Raw genomic sequence first — 17,246 nt, 5'->3', positions numbered from 1 at the left:
TTTTAAAAAATGGGAATGTGTCACTCACAACATAATGGAGCCTGAACGTGACTTTTGCTGTCTCATTTCCACTTTTGGTAGGTGACTGGCAGATGCAGGGTTTTAAATGTGATTTGGTAGGGGAGCAATCAAAAAGCAATTAACCAGAACAAAGGACTACACTCAATTGAACTCAAATGATACTATAGGAAGAATTTACTTGGTTAACTGGTATGTGGGGAGAATAAAAAGAAATGGAGCTCTGAGCACTCAGTGGAAAGGTGAAAGAAAGAGGGGACCGCAGCGTCAAGTAAGGGCATTTTTTTCCAAAATAGAAGTACAGCTGAAGAGTTAAATTTTATTGAAGGTTCAAGCCAGCAGCACTGCGTGGTCTCTGCAAAACAATGCTTTTCAAACGGCTGCACACTGGGAACACCTCAGGAGCCATGAAAGCAATGGATGCCTGGGCCCCACTCTAAGGGATCTGACCCATTGGTCTAGACTGCAGGCTGGACTTTCCATATCTCCTCACTATTGTCTGCATCTTTTCTTTAAGCTCTTTTTGGGAACAGAAAGCTGCAGAGCGTAGCAGTAATGATTCCCACATTCAAATCTCTTTGCAGACTCAGTTACCCAGTGGGCCAGCTGCACTTGCTAAAACATCAATGGATTATAATCTGGAGGAGTTCTTGTGAGAAGAGAGACCAGGGAAATTTCTGCTTACAAAATTTCCCACTCCAGATGCCTATATTTTGATCTTCTCCCTCTGAGAGTAGATAGCAATGACTGGAGTGCAGACACCTTAAAAGCATCCTTGCTGAGTGCTGGCCAATAAAGGAGGTTAAAGGCCAATAAAGATGCAGCCTTTGTGGTATGTCCCTGCCTAATTCAGATTTCAAGGAGAGGCAAGAGAGACTTACCTTTGGAGGGGAGAATGTCCAAAGTTACAGAATGCAGTTGATCTCAGTCTTGCCATACTGCTATAACTTACTGTGTCCCTTGTTAGCTGGGGAGGCCAGAACTTAATGTTCCTTCAGGAACGAGGTGATCCCCTTTCCCACCCGTGCAGACCTGGAGGGCTCGGCCATCCTAGCAACGTACCTGATATTGTCACGAGGACATTCAGTCCCTCGAGCACATCCATCTGCTGAAATCGCCTCCGGTTGATCAGATTATAGACTTTGCCTTGCCCACTTCGGTCCAAAAGCATCAGGCCATTTTCAGTTCCCACCAGGAGGTTTACACCTGCAAATTTAAGAAGCACCCCCCGAGTGACGTCTTACGGGCTTTAACCTTCTGCATCTGGGGTCTCTGTGAAACCTAAGAAACGGTGCCTTATAAATCAAAACTAATGGGCGAGTAGGTACCAGAGTCGGGAGTGCAGAAGGAGACGCTCTGACATAGTAATTAAATCACTGTCTCTTTGATAATGAAATTAGTTTTAATTTATGAAGTGGTAGCAGCATTCATTACATCCAGCCTTTTACTACCTACTATAAAGAGTACTTCTCAAGAGGAGCCTTAGGCACAGCTGTGACACCACCGCGATCTACCTTTGTTCCTTTCCTGCGATAGCTACCCCTTTCTTGGCTCTCTCAGTCCCACTTCGAGACTTCCCCAAGGTTCACCCCCACCCGTATTCATGCAGTGATTTCTAGCCTATTCGCCTTCAACATACAACACAGTGCCCCATTTCCACAGCCCACAGGGAGAAAAACTCTTCCTCCCCCCCACACCACAGCTTAACTTACGTCCTAAGGTTCTGCTCCCGGTTAGGAAATCATAACTCAAGTGAAGGTGTTAACAGCCCGAGAGTCACAGAAATAGTGACTGTGAGGTACTTTTTAGGTATCTAAATCTAGTCCAGCCCACCTCTCATACAGTAATCTTTATTAGAAAGCTCTGGCAGGTAAGTGGTCTTCTCTGGATAGCAGCAACACTAAAAATTCATCCCGAGGCAAATCACTGTGTCCCCTCCCCCCCAATACACAACGCACACATACACACTGAGAGGTCAGATGTGCAATGGACTGTATTCATAAACAGGTAATTTTCTAACTTCTCTTGCTTGTTGTATGTCTGTCTTCTGAGGGGCATCAATGTCTGTTCTTTCACGTACATATTCAATATTAACACGCCTATCTTGTTGTTTTCTGTCTCTTCTCCAGAGATCAGAGCCTTACTTCTCTCCATCACACCTCCCATGAGATGGATTTTGGGCTTCATCCTCTTCCTCACCGACATCTCAAATGCCTTTGTCCTTATAAAATTATGATGCCCAAACCAGGCCTGGTACTTTAGATGAGTACAGATGGGCCATGTCTTCCTTTGATCCGTCCATGACATTTATGGTAACACAGACCAGGACTTTGATAGAATCTAATCACACCTATACTGAGTTTGAGGTCAGCTAAAACCTGCAGGTCTTTTTCACAAGAACTGCAGGTTGATGTTTTGAACAAAAAGGGAAGGTTCATCATCTACTGTCCTTTTTAAGTTTTATTCTGCTACTACTAGTATGGCCTTCAGCAATTCACTAAAATACGCTGGGCTTGTTTTTCAGCTGTGAAAGCGAGGTAATGCCATTGTTCCCCTTGTGAGATGTTGTAGGAATCACAGAATGTGGGGCACATCATACAGTACTGGGCACATAGTAGGCATTCATTAAGTGGTAGAGAGGTCTGCTGTTGGCTCTAGTACATCACTTATATAAGGTGGTATTGAATCTTATTTTGTTATCCTGGATACTAAGGTATCAGTTCTTGCTACATATAAAATTGCTCTTGATCTCTCCTGAGGCCAAGAGAGTCCCAAGTCAGGTCTCTAACATCCGTGGTTCCAGCAGCGCCCTTTGATGGTAAGATCCACAGGCTTTAAATGTTTGAGGGTCAGTTCATTACTGAGTGGTAAAGAGCACCAACTTACCCCACAGCGCTGCACAAAGTATTTCTGAGTTGAATCGTTTCTTGTATTTTCTGATTTCAGGTGTGTCGCTATGAGGCCGAATGTTGGTTGGGTTTACGTTTACCACTGAAATCTTTCTGGCTTCATTGAGTTTGGCTTGTTCTTGCCTAAGAAGTTCACTAGTAAACAGAGCTTTGAGAAAAAGAATCAGAGAAGTCAGTGGCATCTTAAAAAGTAACCAACAGAGAAGGGGCTTCAAAACACAATGATTTCTTCTTGTTTAGTGTGCATTATTGCAAAGGCAAAGAAACTCTGAAACTACGCATATTTCACATTTTTTTTAGTAGAATAAAGCATAAGTTATTCAAAGAAGCAGTATTTTATCCATTAGTAAAACAGGCTTATAGACACTACTGGAGTAGTTTAGGGAACTGATAATCATCTCACAAAATTAAATACACTACCCTCATGTCCTATAATATATGCAGGAAAGATTCACTTTTTGAAATTCCACGTTATCAACGGAACAAAACTGGCCTAAGTTGAGCCTGATGATTAGTGAGTTGCAGAAGTCTAGACAGCAAGACTCTCCTGGAAAGCAGTCAGACTTTTGTAGTGGGAAGCACACATCTAGAACTCAACACAACTCAACACGCACTTATTAAGTGTCTACTGCGTGCACAGCATTGTACCCAGAAATTGCTTTTGAGAAACATGTGGCAAGTTTGGAGATGTCTGAGGAACAGCTTTTCCTAGGGCCCCTGGATACCTCTGGGTTCCTACCAGAAGCGAAATAGAAGAAAGGAAAGAAAAATGCAAAGAAAGAAATTTGTTTTAGGAATCCTACAAAGATAATCGTTAAAAATCAAAGTCTTCCATTTAAGGGAGGGCCTAAGGAATGAATGGCTTAACTATTAAACCAATGATTACTTTTTTAAAATCAGGCGACAGCAGAAAGGAAAGCCACGCTATTGCTAAAACATCAGGCCCTTCCAGCTTACCCGCGGCTGTTGATTCATCTTCCTCTTCATCTTCATCGGTGGGAGATGTCTGGTATACTCTGGGGTCCACAAAGGGGGTGAAGGATGCTTTAGTGCTGCTCCCCATGCCATACTAATCAATAAGCAAGAAGATTAAGAAGAGCAGATAAATAAATACTGCAACAACAAATAATGCTAACAATATTTTGCTTGGGCTTTAAAATTATCAGAGACTCTTCAATCCATCCATCCAGCTGTTCATACTCACACCCCCTAGTCAAAGTGCGTACCTCTCTTTCCAGCTTCTCCAGTGTTGGTTACTCACTAGCCATGGTGCCCTTGCAGGGTTTTGTTAATTATCAGACCGCAAGAGTTACAGTGAACAAATTACATTTTGGACAATATGTGGCACCTGAATATCTGGTAAGATGACTGGTGACAGCTTATCTCTCTCTTGAAGTAAAAGCAATCTCATACTGACCACACGTTCTTAAGAAAGGCTAACACAGTTGGCAATAAACTAAGTAAGCAGGTCCTCGCAGCAGCACTTCGTCCCGAACACACTGGCCTCGTGATGCAAGTGGATTGGTGTTGGCTCAACAAGCCGTAGAATCTTTAATTCAGGGACAGCTGAATCCAGGAATTGAAGGTGTTTCCTTTCCATGATAGTTTTCCCTTAAAAGGATACTTATATTCACATGCCTTATTTGGGGCTTCATGAAGATACTAGGTTTGCAGGCAACATACCTTGAGGACTTACTTAAAAACCATCTCCCCATTTTGTCTGTCCTCTCCATTCCTTCAACTACATTCAAGTTCTTTTAATATCACAAACATAAGAAGCATTCAACATAAGAAGCACCGTTTTTTTTTTTTTTGGTATAAGTGTCTTTAACTAGTTTTTTTAGTTTTATTTTTAGGTTTTCATTTAAAAGTATAACCAATATCTCCAGACCTCTAAACACATAAAAAGAAAACCTCAAAGATCCCATCTAATTTAATTCAAGATTTCCCCTCCGTCTTATAAAATCAAAACCATTTCATCTTCCACAAGGTAGGACGCCCCTCCCAAACAGAGTACTTTCACATGTGTTCTCTCCTTTGATCTTTAGAAGAGGTCTGGGAAGGAGGTGGGGCAGGCACTAATATTCCCACTTAGAGTAGAACAGGAGCAGAATTTGAACCAGGGTCCAACACCATGGAGTTTTCCTTGGTACTCACAGTGTTCAGGCAGAAAAAACCTACCCACACTGCATGAAGCTATGGTAGGACGGTGCACTTTCCTAAATGCCTGTGTTCTTTCCCTTCAGGCAAACAAAGATTATTTGCTCTATAACTTTAGGATCCAAAGTGTGCATCATAAGACATTAGTGTGTGGATGACATCAAAAACAACAGTGCCCAGGCTTTATAAACACATGTAGGAAAGGGCCTAAGCGTGATTCACAGGACTACTCATGAAATATGACCAAGTGCTGTGAACTCATCCAACTGGTCAACTTGGTCAATGACATCTACCAGTACTACCTAAAAAACTGTGCTTATTGAGGCTTTTCTCCTGAACTTTTCACATCTAGGAAAGATAATATCCCATTCCTCCTTTTCTCAGGCAATTTGGAGTTTAGAAAGGGGAACACTTTGAACATGTTGTCTATATATTGATTTTTAATTTTCATAAATAAGTGACTTCAACCTTATTTTATTTAAGTGAAACTTAGTCTGAATAAATTAATGTAAATATGAACCTCAATCCAAGGGCCTTGGATTCTCTACAGGCTGAAGTTTTTATCACTGGCCTGGCAGATATGAGGTCCCAATATTGGTCCTAGAGCTGTCACAAACCAACTATGTGCCTCGGACAAGGCCATTAACCTCTCTGAACCTCATCTGCAAAATGAGGTATTGGTCCCCATGATATCTGAGAACTTTTCACTGCTCTGCTTCTACGGTTTCCTCTATTTGAGTATACGTATGAGTAGCTATATAGTAGAAACCAACCAAACACATTTCTGGGAGCTTGGCAAAGGCTCCTTCTTGAAGAGAGCAGGGTTTCAGAACCCCCTGAAGGAGAACGGCACTGTCGTGGCTGTTGCCCAGCACCTACTTCAGTCCCGGAGTCCATCTCCTGGGAATGGGTGGAGACACGTCCTAGGCCCTCGGTGGGGGTCCCGGCTGGGGAATGACTCTGCTGCACCAGGTCCGGGAGGTTGATGTGGCCGGCAAAGCCATTGCTGTCACTGTGGCCAGGTCTCTTCTTCTCTCCAGATGTCTGAGAGGACACAACACACGGGGGGCATTAGAGGGAGAGGCAAAGGCCACAGAATGACGTCACCCCTCACACAGCACAGGTGTAGTGGTCTCCAAATGGACCCACTGGCATGTGGGAAGATACCATTCAATTTTTTTTTTTTTTTTACCTAAGAAAATAAGAAAGAATTTAAGCTTGGCTAATATTTAGTGTATGGATTCACCATGAGGCCTTATGCTATTGCATGAGGGGCAGCCAGGGGTCACATAGGAAAAGCTTGAGAAGTAACGAAAAAGACTTAGTGCCTCCATGTTTCTTGGAAACATCTCCAGAGAGAGGCATTTTCTGGATTTATTTTGCCACAGGTTCATCTGAACATTTCATCTTCTAAATGACATTTTGGGGGTTCCATTTTAATTTATCTTATTGACCCCTCTCTTGTGTGTACTGGGCTTCTCCATTTTTTAACTTCTGTTAAAATACTGAAAAGCTTTTTAACATTTCCTCCAACTGTCCAGTAGCATAAATCACACATTATCTCTTTAGAGTTCTGCAGCCTCTCTTCTACCGGTAGCATTCTGCCTCATGCCAAAAACTGATGCAGACACACTGGTTCTCAAAGGCCTGAAAGGCTCCTGAGGGTAAACGGCTCAGACAGTGAGAAGCTTGAAGGAATCTAGCAATGACCCATGAGTCTTCCACTTCTGAGTCATCACCCTTTTGTTCATTCAACCAGCACCTTCTTAGAATTAAATACCTTCTGTGTGCTAGGCATTCTGCTGGGAACACAAAAATAAGTAAACAACAGCCTTGCCCTCTAGGACCTTCAACTCAAGATATGCTAGTGTAAAAGTCCACATTTGGGAAAGGTAGAATTTAAAAATTGAGAGAGTAAAAAAGTTTGGGAGCCCTGAACAGATCAAATTCATATCCAATACTGGCAAATGCTATTTTCAAAGTGATTGATTGTGGCCACAGAATATTGGAATGCTTTAAGTAATATGCAGCCATTCAGACGTGACTGCCAAATGAATTGAAAATGTGGCTCCAAATATCTATTTCAAGGTATTGACTTTGCTGTAAAGATTCAATCAAATTTTAAACCATATTAGAAATCGAGGTCCTTTTATTTGGAGTTAGGGAGTAACTCACTCCAGAACATTTTTTCTCATGTTTTCCCAGGTGGCAAGCCATAGAGACAGAAGCTCTCCACACGTGTGTTGAAATTAGAAAAGAGGAATTATAATTTGTCAAGGCCCTTCTGGTTAGCAGAAATACAATGGGGAGGTTCTGCATTTTGGAGGGACAGGTGAAAGAGAACATGTGGGCCCCCCTCCCAAAAGAATGGTTGCTACTAGAGTTAAAAAAAGTCACTCAAACTGCTAAGGTGAATTAAAAAAAAAAAAAAGTCACCTGAGGATATGTTTTTATTGATCTTCAGAGAGAGAGGAAGGGAGAGAGAGAGACTGCAAAATATCGATGTGAGAGAGAAACATCAATCGGTTGCCGCCCGTAGGCACCCCGATTGGGAATTGTACCTGCAACTTAGGTATGTGCCCTGAAGGGGATTTGAACCCAAAACCTTTCCATGTACAGGGACAACACTCCAACCTACTGAGCCACCCGGGTAGGGTGCTAAGGTGCATTTTTAAGTAACACTGCATACTTCTTTGTTCTTTCACCAATATAGCTTAATAGTCTTTTTAATGTTAATTTAACTAGATTAGATGATGTCACCATTTCTTGGAACTACTGAGCATTTTCTGCATAAAACCCAGAAGGAGAAAACCATGGGGGGAGGTGGCACAACAGGGCCGCGGACGCTATGCAGAGAGGCCATTCACGTCTCTTCCTGTGGTAGGAAACACCTGGGTTTGCCAGTTTTATATCCTCGGGCTAAATTCTGTATTCCGATTTGCATACCTCTTACTAGAGAATGTGGGCTAATGTAATTAAGTCACACTGAAAAAGCTTAGAAGGCTACAGGAAAGAAGGCAGCGCACAATTAAAATCACCCAACCATGCAGAAGCACCAGCCCCCCCCCAAACACACGCCGTCAGCATGCTCTGCGACAGCGCTAATAGAAACCCACTTAAGAAATGCGCTCACCCTACAGTTTTCACACCCACTCACCTCTCTTATCATCAAGGTTCCTTCTCTGGAAATACTGCTGCTGAAAGTGTCCGCGTGCGAGGTCTCCAGCCCGTGTGTGCCGACCAGGCCCACGTTGTACTGCTCCGGGCCCCCGGGAGCTCCCGTTGGTCTGCGATGGAAAGAACGGTATTCGCGGTAACGCATGTTCCAGGAGTGCCGGCTTCCTCTGTGTCCATTTACTTTTATTACGGTCAGATACACGCACCAGAAAACTTTTAACCATTTTTAAAGTATCCAGTCCACTGGCCCTCAGTACATTACATACTCATTTTATTTATTTATTTATTTATTTATTTATTTATTTATTTATTTATTTATTTATTTATTTATTATTTATTTTAAATATATCTTTATTGATTTCAGAGAGAGGAAAGGAGAGGGAGAGAGAGAGAGATAGAAACATCAATGATGAGAGAGTCATTGATCGAGCCCGCAACCCGGGCATGTGCCCTGACCAGGAATCGAACCCCGATCACCTGATCCTAGGTCAACGCTCAACCACTGAGCCACGCCCAGCCGGGCCATACTCATTTTTAAATGGCACTGATGTCTGAACTGGTGTCCCCCTTGGGCAGCCCCCCCACCTGATTCCCACCCAGCGGCCAGAGTGAGGGACCAGGCTCTGCATGATCTCTGGGCCCTCCCCGCCCCTTCTCTGACCCGCGTTTTCCAGGCTGTCCCCTCTGCCTGGAAAGCCCCCTCCCACCCTGGCTCTTGGCTGGTTGCCTCTCATTCATCTGATTTCACCTTAAATGGTACTTTGCCTGAGAAACCTTTTCTCACCACCTGTCTATGTCTTGTCCCCCCAGACCCTCTTCTTTCTCTTTACCCTTTTTCCTTAATACTTGTCCCAACTGGTAATACTTTATCTTTTTGACTCTCTTTTAACTGTCTCCTTGTCTCTCATTAGAACATAGGCTCCTGGAGACAAAGTCCTGTCTCTTTGCTCCTCACTGTACGCCCAGCACAGAGTTTAGCAGGTGGTAGAAGTGCAAAAATTAATTGTTCAAAAAATGGGTTTTACTCTAGTTATTAAGGAGAAATGTCCATTAAGAGCATCCGTCAACAAGGCTGTTTAACTCAAACAGTATTTAGCACTTTTTTAAACCTCTGTAATCACCCCGCACTGTGGCATATTTGTTTTTGCGCTGGTGTTTAGATGCAATGGAGAGGGCAGCAGCCCTGACATGGGCCCTGAGAGCGGAGGCAGGTGCTGTGGCGCATCCTTTGGCACAGGCCACACCCAGCACCCAGGGGACAGCACCAGGCAGGCAGCGGCTCACCCGCGGGGCTTCTGTTTCCAGTGCTGAACCGTTTGTTATCCTACTTCCACAGCTGCCTCTCTTTCAAAGTGGGTTTTTAAAAAAATAACTTGTTAATAATAAAAGAATTTAAAAAGGGCAGTGATTAAAAAAACTAAGGCTGAAACAACAATAACATTTTATAGTTAAATAATCCTTTGTTGTAAAATTATATTTCTGATATAGAACCTGGGTAGGAAAAACTGATTGTCCAAATTCCTATAAACAAAACACCTCACTGATTAGAAGAAAACTATAGGAAATTTACTGTAATTAGGCCACAGGTTTGTAACCATAATTTCCTCTAATTGGATTTGTCAGAGTGTTCCTGCGATATTGATTTAATTCAATCTAATACACATTTATTGAACACCTGCTGTATGAAAGGCCCTTGGTAAATATAAAAGCTGAAGAAAACACAGTTTCTGAAACTAAAGAGGTTAGCATCCAGAAGAGCATTAAACCATAACACAAATATTCAAATACAAGGCAGGATGTATGTGAGAATGACCTCAAAGGGAGGGGTCAGTTCAAGAAAAGAAACAACATTGGGAGCATGGAAGGCATTTGTAAGGAGTCAGGACCATGGCTTTCCAGAGAGAACAGAAAGGAAGGAACACAAAGGTATGTGGCTTTCGTTGTCCAGAATGCATTTTGTGAGGCTGTGCAAAGGTCGGTGACTACAGTAGCAGCACATGTCCCTACTGGCCCAGCCCCTGCCTCACATGCACTGTTCTGAAACAAAAGGATGCCTCTCTGACTTGCTTGATATGATGCAAGCCCATGTACCTGCTCTTCCTTCCATCCTATTCTATAAAGCTTTTAGTGTTTCTGATTATAATAACAGCACATGTTCATCATAAAATTGGGGATATACATAAAATAAAAAAGCCCACAGAGTTGTATAACCGAGAGGTGATCACTACTTATAGTTTTGCTCTATTTCCCTTCACTCGTTTTTCTAAGCATGAGTCGCTGGGAAACAGTGCAATCGATTAGTTAGGGAATATAATCTTAGTTATGTGTACTCTTATAGGTTACACCTTATTCTATAAATATGAAGCCAGCACTGAACATGGAAAAAGGTGTTGCTTTGTGCATCAGGATCTGCAGCTGCTTATCTGAATGGCTGGGCTCCATTTCTGAGAAGCTATTTTGTATACCCTTCATGGTAGTGACCTATGCTGCAATATATTTTTATTTCTACTCTAAAAATATATAGCACAAAAGGTAAAGGTTTACCTTAACAATAGAAAACGAAAGTGATAAGAATGTATATAAGAAGCATTCTAACTCTAAAACAGCCTATTCCTAAAGCAACAATTGTTTTATAATAAATTTCTTAATATGTGAAGTTTCTTAGACATACAACTCTCATGCTGTAGCAGAACAGATGGTAAATATTTTATATTCACAAAAAATGCATATAGTTACCAAATTGGAATATACACACACATTTGTATCCTGCTTTTTCTCTGAGTATGTCTCATTTACAATTAAATATGCTAAATGTTCTTTAATGGATGATCATTTCAATCTGTCTAAAATTTACCAATTCTTCAAGAGCCAAGTCAGGTTTTGCCTCCACTCTTAAGCCTTTAAGGATAGTCCATTTATTATTTCTCAGGATTACCGGGATAGATCCTCTGACTTGCTTTACCAGTCTGTAGCCTGCTTTCTTTCCAAATCATCTTGCTGAAATAATTTCTCTCAAACATAGCACCCATCATGCCACTCCCCAGCTCAGAACACCTTTGACAGTTCCCCAATGGCTATGTGATCAAGTGCATACTTCTTGTTCTGGTCTCACCAGTCAAGACGTTCCTCCTCATACACCCTACATACACCAAACTCAAACTTCTGGGCCTTTACTTCAACTACCCTCCCAATTCTAATATTCCCCCATGTTCTTTCTATCTGGATGACAGTTATAGGTATACATGTCTTTCCTCTGGATTAGACTATAAACTCTTCGAAGCCTGGACCTGCAATTTCAGTTTAGTGAAATTAAATGTAAGCCAAAGTCACTGAAGATCAACTCTATTCCGCATGCCATGCAAGGTGTTAAGAGTAGAGAGATGAATAAGGCACAGTCCTCATGCTCAGGGATCCCACAGCCCAGAAAGGGAGACAACATGTAATAAACAGCCTAATTCGAGGCACTACGTGAAACTACAGGAACACACTCGAGGTGCCGTGGCAGCCCAGAGGGGACAGCCTGCGCTTGTGTAGGCTGGGCCGTGCACGGGTGATTTCTAAAGGGACAGGAGGAGAGTGCCAGGCAGCAGAGCAGAAGTGCAGCATGGCCTATTCAGGCAATTTCAGAAAGGTGGGTGTTTCTGTAGTAAAGGAAGAGATGGATGTGCCTTTAGAGACAAGAGGGTGACACTATTAACAGCCTTGCAATATAGGACTGGAAACTTAAAAAACCAATCGATTCAACATCCCTTCCAAGGCTGTCTTTGGTTATTTTACCAAATACTTATCTTACTCTGAAATTTCTGAAATTTTCCATGTATAATTTTGTCTCTTTCCCACTAGAATATAAACTTTTGGAAGGCAGAATTTGGGTATGCACTTCTAGAATGCCTCAAAGCCCTCAGTATGGTGTCTAATTCATAGCAAAAGTTTTACCAATTGTTCAACTTCATTATCCACCCTCATCCTGATAGTTGTACACTCAGTGCTTAAAGGGAATTCAAAACATCTGTTAACCAATGCTGAGTCAAGACAAAAATTGAGAGGACCAGCATATTTTGCAGAAATGTTCTGGATTAGTGATTTTGCCTCTTACAACAATTTTATTTGCTGTTAAAAAAGCAATTTAATGAAATTTGTTTCAAAATGTCATATTTTAGCATATTTATGGTTGTTACTAACTGGGTAATCAACAGTAAAACAACAATAATGGATTTTCAGCTACGGTAATTGGATTTGCCTCTCCGAATTGCTTGTATATAATGACTGTTAATCAATGGATGACATTCCCTGTGGACTGGCCAGCCCTGTGTCTCCAATCCCTACTCGAGAGGACAGTAATCTATGGCCTGAAATGGCATCTTCTCTACAGGGAGTGAGTGTGGTGTGATGACTGATAATAGTAGCTGAGCCAAAGAAATGGAGGTGAATGAGGAGTGAAGTTGGAAAAGTCAGCATCACTCTATCAAAGTTATAGCAAATAAGAGCCACAGCGCCTATGTTTCTTTGGGGGGAGGAAATGAGAGATGTACGTGAGTGGGAATATCTGAATATGTTTGTTTGAATTGCAGAAGCAAATAGGAAAGAGGAGGGATTCTTTCACAGGATCTAGTCCAATGAGAAAAAGAAAAAGTGATCCTCTCCCCTCCCCTTCACTTAAAAAGAGAAAGGAGTAAAGGGTACAAATACTTCAGGAATTATAGTAGGTATAAATACAGATACAAATATCCAAAAAGAAGACAGCAAAGAACTGGCAGAACATATATGGCGAAGTCACAGGCGACACACAAAGGATCACGTAAAAGAGAGAATGAAGACGACGAAATACAGAATCATGAGGGATAGATTTAGGTTAAACACTCAGAAGCTTCCTACAGGATTATGTGATTCCTGATTCTTTTTTGGGGTGCTGCCCCACACTGCTACGTGCATGCCTCCTCACTTAGTGCGATGGCAGTGACGGAATATGTTTCAGGCTGTTAATTTTAACCCTGCAATGTCATTGCCCATAATCTCACTCTTTCAGTTCTGGGGGACAGGTGTGTATCAACAGCCTGCCTGTCCATATTGTTTGCCCTGGAAATGACAAGAACCGAGAAAGCATCACCAAAGAGACAATCCAGCAATAGTACCTGGATGCAGCACATGCAGCGCTAGACATGCTGTGTATTTCAGCTACTGTGCCTACGGAGAGGGACGGTCACAGAACTAGGGGCTCTAATAAAAACCCAACCCCCAAAGGCGGCTGATCCTGCCAGAGACTCATAAACAATCTTGTATTTAATTCGTATTTCTTGGCCTTTCATTTTAGAGACCTAGCCCCCCCCCGCACCTCCTCCCCCCCCCCCGGCCTGTATTCAGAAAGCCGCCCTCTTACATCAGCCTGGGGATGTCGCTGACGGCCACCGTGCCGTCATGGGTCTCGCCCTCCCCGTCCTCCTCCTCGTCGTCGCTGCTTTCCGACTCCTCGCTGGAGGACGAGTAGTCGGTCACCTTCTTCAGCGGGCGGTTCGTTTCTTCAATCCGGAGCTCCCGTAATTCTTTGGCCAATGCCGTCAGATCCTACGAAAGAAAAGTGTGTTCGGCATGTATGAATTGCAGATAGGACCAAAGCGACACCTTTCAGCAAGTCAGTGATCCAGCGTAAGCGACAAGGAAAAAAGCTCTCTACAGAACTGTTACAAACATAGTCACCGCGTGGAACTAAGAAAACGATGTTTGTAGCGTGTAGAAACTAGAAGAGGTGAAATAAATTTAAACTTTGTTCAAAACCAATTGCTAGACTGAGACTGTTCAGTTCTGAATATGCGTGTATATATGTGTACATGTGTCGTGTGTGTACACATATATACAAACACCGGGCCCTCGTTTTACTTTGGGAAGGTGAGGTTGGTCACCCTCAAGTTAATGGGAAAATGCACGGTATTAGAAATTGTTCCCCAGTATGGTGGGACTCCTGCCCCAGCCACAGTCATGGCCTTTCCCCTCTTATGATTGCTTCTGTACCAAAATCTAGCATCAGTTAACAGAACAGAGCAATCCCCGAGATTCCAGCTACAACAATGAGTCATCTGGTGTGTCACCATCCCCCAGAGCAGAGGCACACATCAAACAATGGCCCAACCAACCCCAAACCCAGTGCCACTGAAATTTATAGCCACAGAGCTGAGTTAATCAAGAGGAACAACACACACAAAAAAGGAGTTCTCTTCCAGAATTATCAGTGTTTCATTTTCTTTTGCCTTAAAGTGCAGTTACCTGGCAGGAACTCTGGCGAGGGCTACTGAAATGAATGTGAACACCAAAAGGAAGAGAGAGCTTTTCAGTTTTCCATGAGTGTGATGAAACCTTCAGCCTGATGGATGTGATGATGTGGTATTTAATCACCAGGCAGACTGCAGGCAGTGTGCTGAATCTCTGGCCACCTTTTATTTTACATGCTTTCAGAGCAAGGCAGAGGGAAGCAGTTCTGCAAAAGCATGGCCGCTCTACGTTGCATGGGTTAAACTGCCCATGGCACACAGCATGCAAGTGAGGAAAAAGCAATTGGACATCGGTCTTACCATTTCTCCCTATATTAGTGACCCATGTGGGAATCAGAACATTCAGTGAGAGGCGCGGGATTAGGGAGAAAGAAACTCAATGAAAGATACTAAATCCCAGTTTTCTCATGGCCATATTCTCTCTTTATTTCAATCCAGAAACGTATTTGCCTAATTCGCCTGACGTAGGATTATGGCAATGTAAGGGATCTAAATGACATTTGATAATCTATCTTAATTGGTTAGGAAAAATGTGATTTATACATATAATTAAATTATAATTAAGATTTGATTTTGAGAAGACAACGGATCGTCATGTTTCCTTACTGTTGCCTATATGTCAGGCATTGGCTAAGGCTAGGAAAGGAAACACTTCAGGTATCTTATTTGGTCTAGAATTTAGGAAGTTCAAGGTATTAAATGGAATCATTTCTTTCTAATTTCATAGAAACCAAAGGGAAAGCAGTAATGACTTTTAAATTTGTTCTAAAGTCACTTGAATTGAAGTTCTTAGGAAAGAGAAGCTTTTGAAAATTCAAGTTGTGCATTTTTCACTCCAAACATGCTCTCTGGGCTTTCATACATGTGCACAGGTGGGCACACACGGACATGGCCTCAGCCTGCGAATACCTTTGCCCCATTAATGAAAATGAAAATAGAACTGGTACGTATTAAAGAAGAGGAGAATTACCACACAGAATTTTAGGCAAATTTATTTCTAGTTTCTTTGGCAATGGGCCAAAATAGGAAAAGCTAATACTCAAATTTCAGCTTTTTATTTCTTATTCCCTCTTGACAACTGCTTATCAGATTAAAACAACATGACGGTACGCTACACTTGAGCACAGTCGGGAAATATAACCCAGATATTTCTTAAGGCTATGAATGAAAAAGGATATTACAATTCTCCAAACCACTAAAATAAGAACAAATTGGATAAATTTATTTTGCCTTTTGTCTTCAGTATGTTAGGATCATGCTAAGTCTCATCAAACAACACAACTAGCATTTAAAATGTCACTGGGCATTAAAAATACATTTTATTACGATTTAAAGAGAGAATATGGTTTAAAATAATTTGTTTCTAATGCCAATAACTCTGAGTAAAATATAATAATATTAGCTATGATTTACTTAAATTAATAATCCATTTTCCCCATGGGTTGGTTTCCCATCTCTGACATTTCAAAACAGACAAAGGAGATTTAAAAAATAATTATTACAAATATTTAGCTGGGCCGAAGCCCATTGACTTAAAGAAACCCTTACTTGTTAAAACGACCTAAGCTTTTCCAAACGCTGTATTTAGGAACACTTTAAAGTTCTGACCTACTTTATAATTTTGCTTTTAATTAGATTTTTTTGTTTCTGCATTATTAAAAAGCTATCTTTACTGAAACATTAAAAATAATTCCAAATTCCCTTTAAGTTTAGTTGGTAACAGCCTGGAGGGTTAGACATCTATGAAAATCCCCAGGTAACAATAATGAGCAGCTCAAAAGAAATAACCCCAGTAAAAAAAAAAATTAATCTTCCACTGCCAACAGTCCATGTGTTCAGCTGAGGTTATGTTTCTTATCCATTCACTCTGGAAAAACTTATAATAGCAAAGTTATAGGAAACAGGCATGATCTAACACTGACACCATTGGGTTCATATCCATTTTCATACATTTTATTTTCTGACAATACCAATTTTCTCCATATAATGAGTTTTTGTGGTAATTTATTGCTTGGCTGTCTCAAGCCTGGAGGTAAAAAGTATTAAAAAAAAGAGGAAAAGTGCTATCTAGCATGAAAATATCTGAGAATGTATAGCTATAAAAGAACTATGGAAAAATAGTAAGATTTTTGGACTACAGAGTAAATGTGAAGATAGTAAAGAGGCCCTTTCCCAACAGTTTCTTTGATGTAACACTATTTAGAATCAACTTGATATGATTCATCTGCCCAAAATATTTAATCTGACAATTATGAATACCTTACCTAAAAGGACGCTTTTTTAAGAAATAGTATAGTTTATTCAAGTTTTAGTTCAATTTTTTAAACTATTAAAATAATAAAGATTTTAAAGCCAGTCTTTTCTTTAAATGGTATATCTCTAAGGATACACCATTGGGGAAGTCACTTAACTTCAGTGTCCTCATCTAATTATTGCTCAAGTTTTGTGCAAACTGGATGTGCTCTGGAATTTTTCAGATTCCTACAGATTAATGGAAAATTGTGGTAAAGCCAGTGTTTGGTGTGCCATAATCCTCATACCATATATTTCATTATGATAAAATAAAAAGAATATTTTCAAAGGATGTGTGAAATAATCACAGACTATGCTGCACAATATCATATTGCATTAGAAAGTAATGCCAAATTAATGGAAACTCCTCCAGATGGATTTTTATGAAAAAATAAAAAAATTAAAGAAAGCCATTAAATTAGCATCA

At 41.2% G+C, this 17,246-nt stretch overlaps 1 protein-coding gene across 1 annotated transcript in view; it reads right to left on the bottom strand.

Annotated features, from left to right (window-relative positions):
* Nucleotides 1-17,246, bottom strand: part of TNIK (TRAF2 and NCK interacting kinase) — a 298,718-nt gene that overhangs the window by 15,151 nt on the left and 266,321 nt on the right. Inside the window, exons 21-27 of the mRNA XM_087818327.1 lie at nucleotides 13,642-13,826; nucleotides 8,245-8,374; nucleotides 5,967-6,131; nucleotides 3,885-3,996; nucleotides 3,576-3,662; nucleotides 2,905-3,075; nucleotides 1,081-1,224 (exon numbers count right to left, since the gene is read on the bottom strand). Coding sequence (XP_087674453.1) covers nucleotides 1,081-1,224; nucleotides 2,905-3,075; nucleotides 3,576-3,662; nucleotides 3,885-3,996; nucleotides 5,967-6,131; nucleotides 8,245-8,374; nucleotides 13,642-13,826 — 994 coding nt within the window. The remainder of the gene's footprint in view (nucleotides 1-1,080; nucleotides 1,225-2,904; nucleotides 3,076-3,575; nucleotides 3,663-3,884; nucleotides 3,997-5,966; nucleotides 6,132-8,244; nucleotides 8,375-13,641; nucleotides 13,827-17,246) is intronic.

This window comes from Miniopterus natalensis, chromosome 6 (assembly GCF_054644295.1).
Source record: "Miniopterus natalensis isolate mMinNat1 chromosome 6, mMinNat1.hap1, whole genome shotgun sequence".
Taxonomy (NCBI): domain Eukaryota; kingdom Metazoa; phylum Chordata; class Mammalia; order Chiroptera; family Miniopteridae; genus Miniopterus; species Miniopterus natalensis.
The sequence above is the reverse complement of the archived record's forward strand: the minus strand, read 5'-3'. Positions and strand labels throughout refer to the sequence as shown.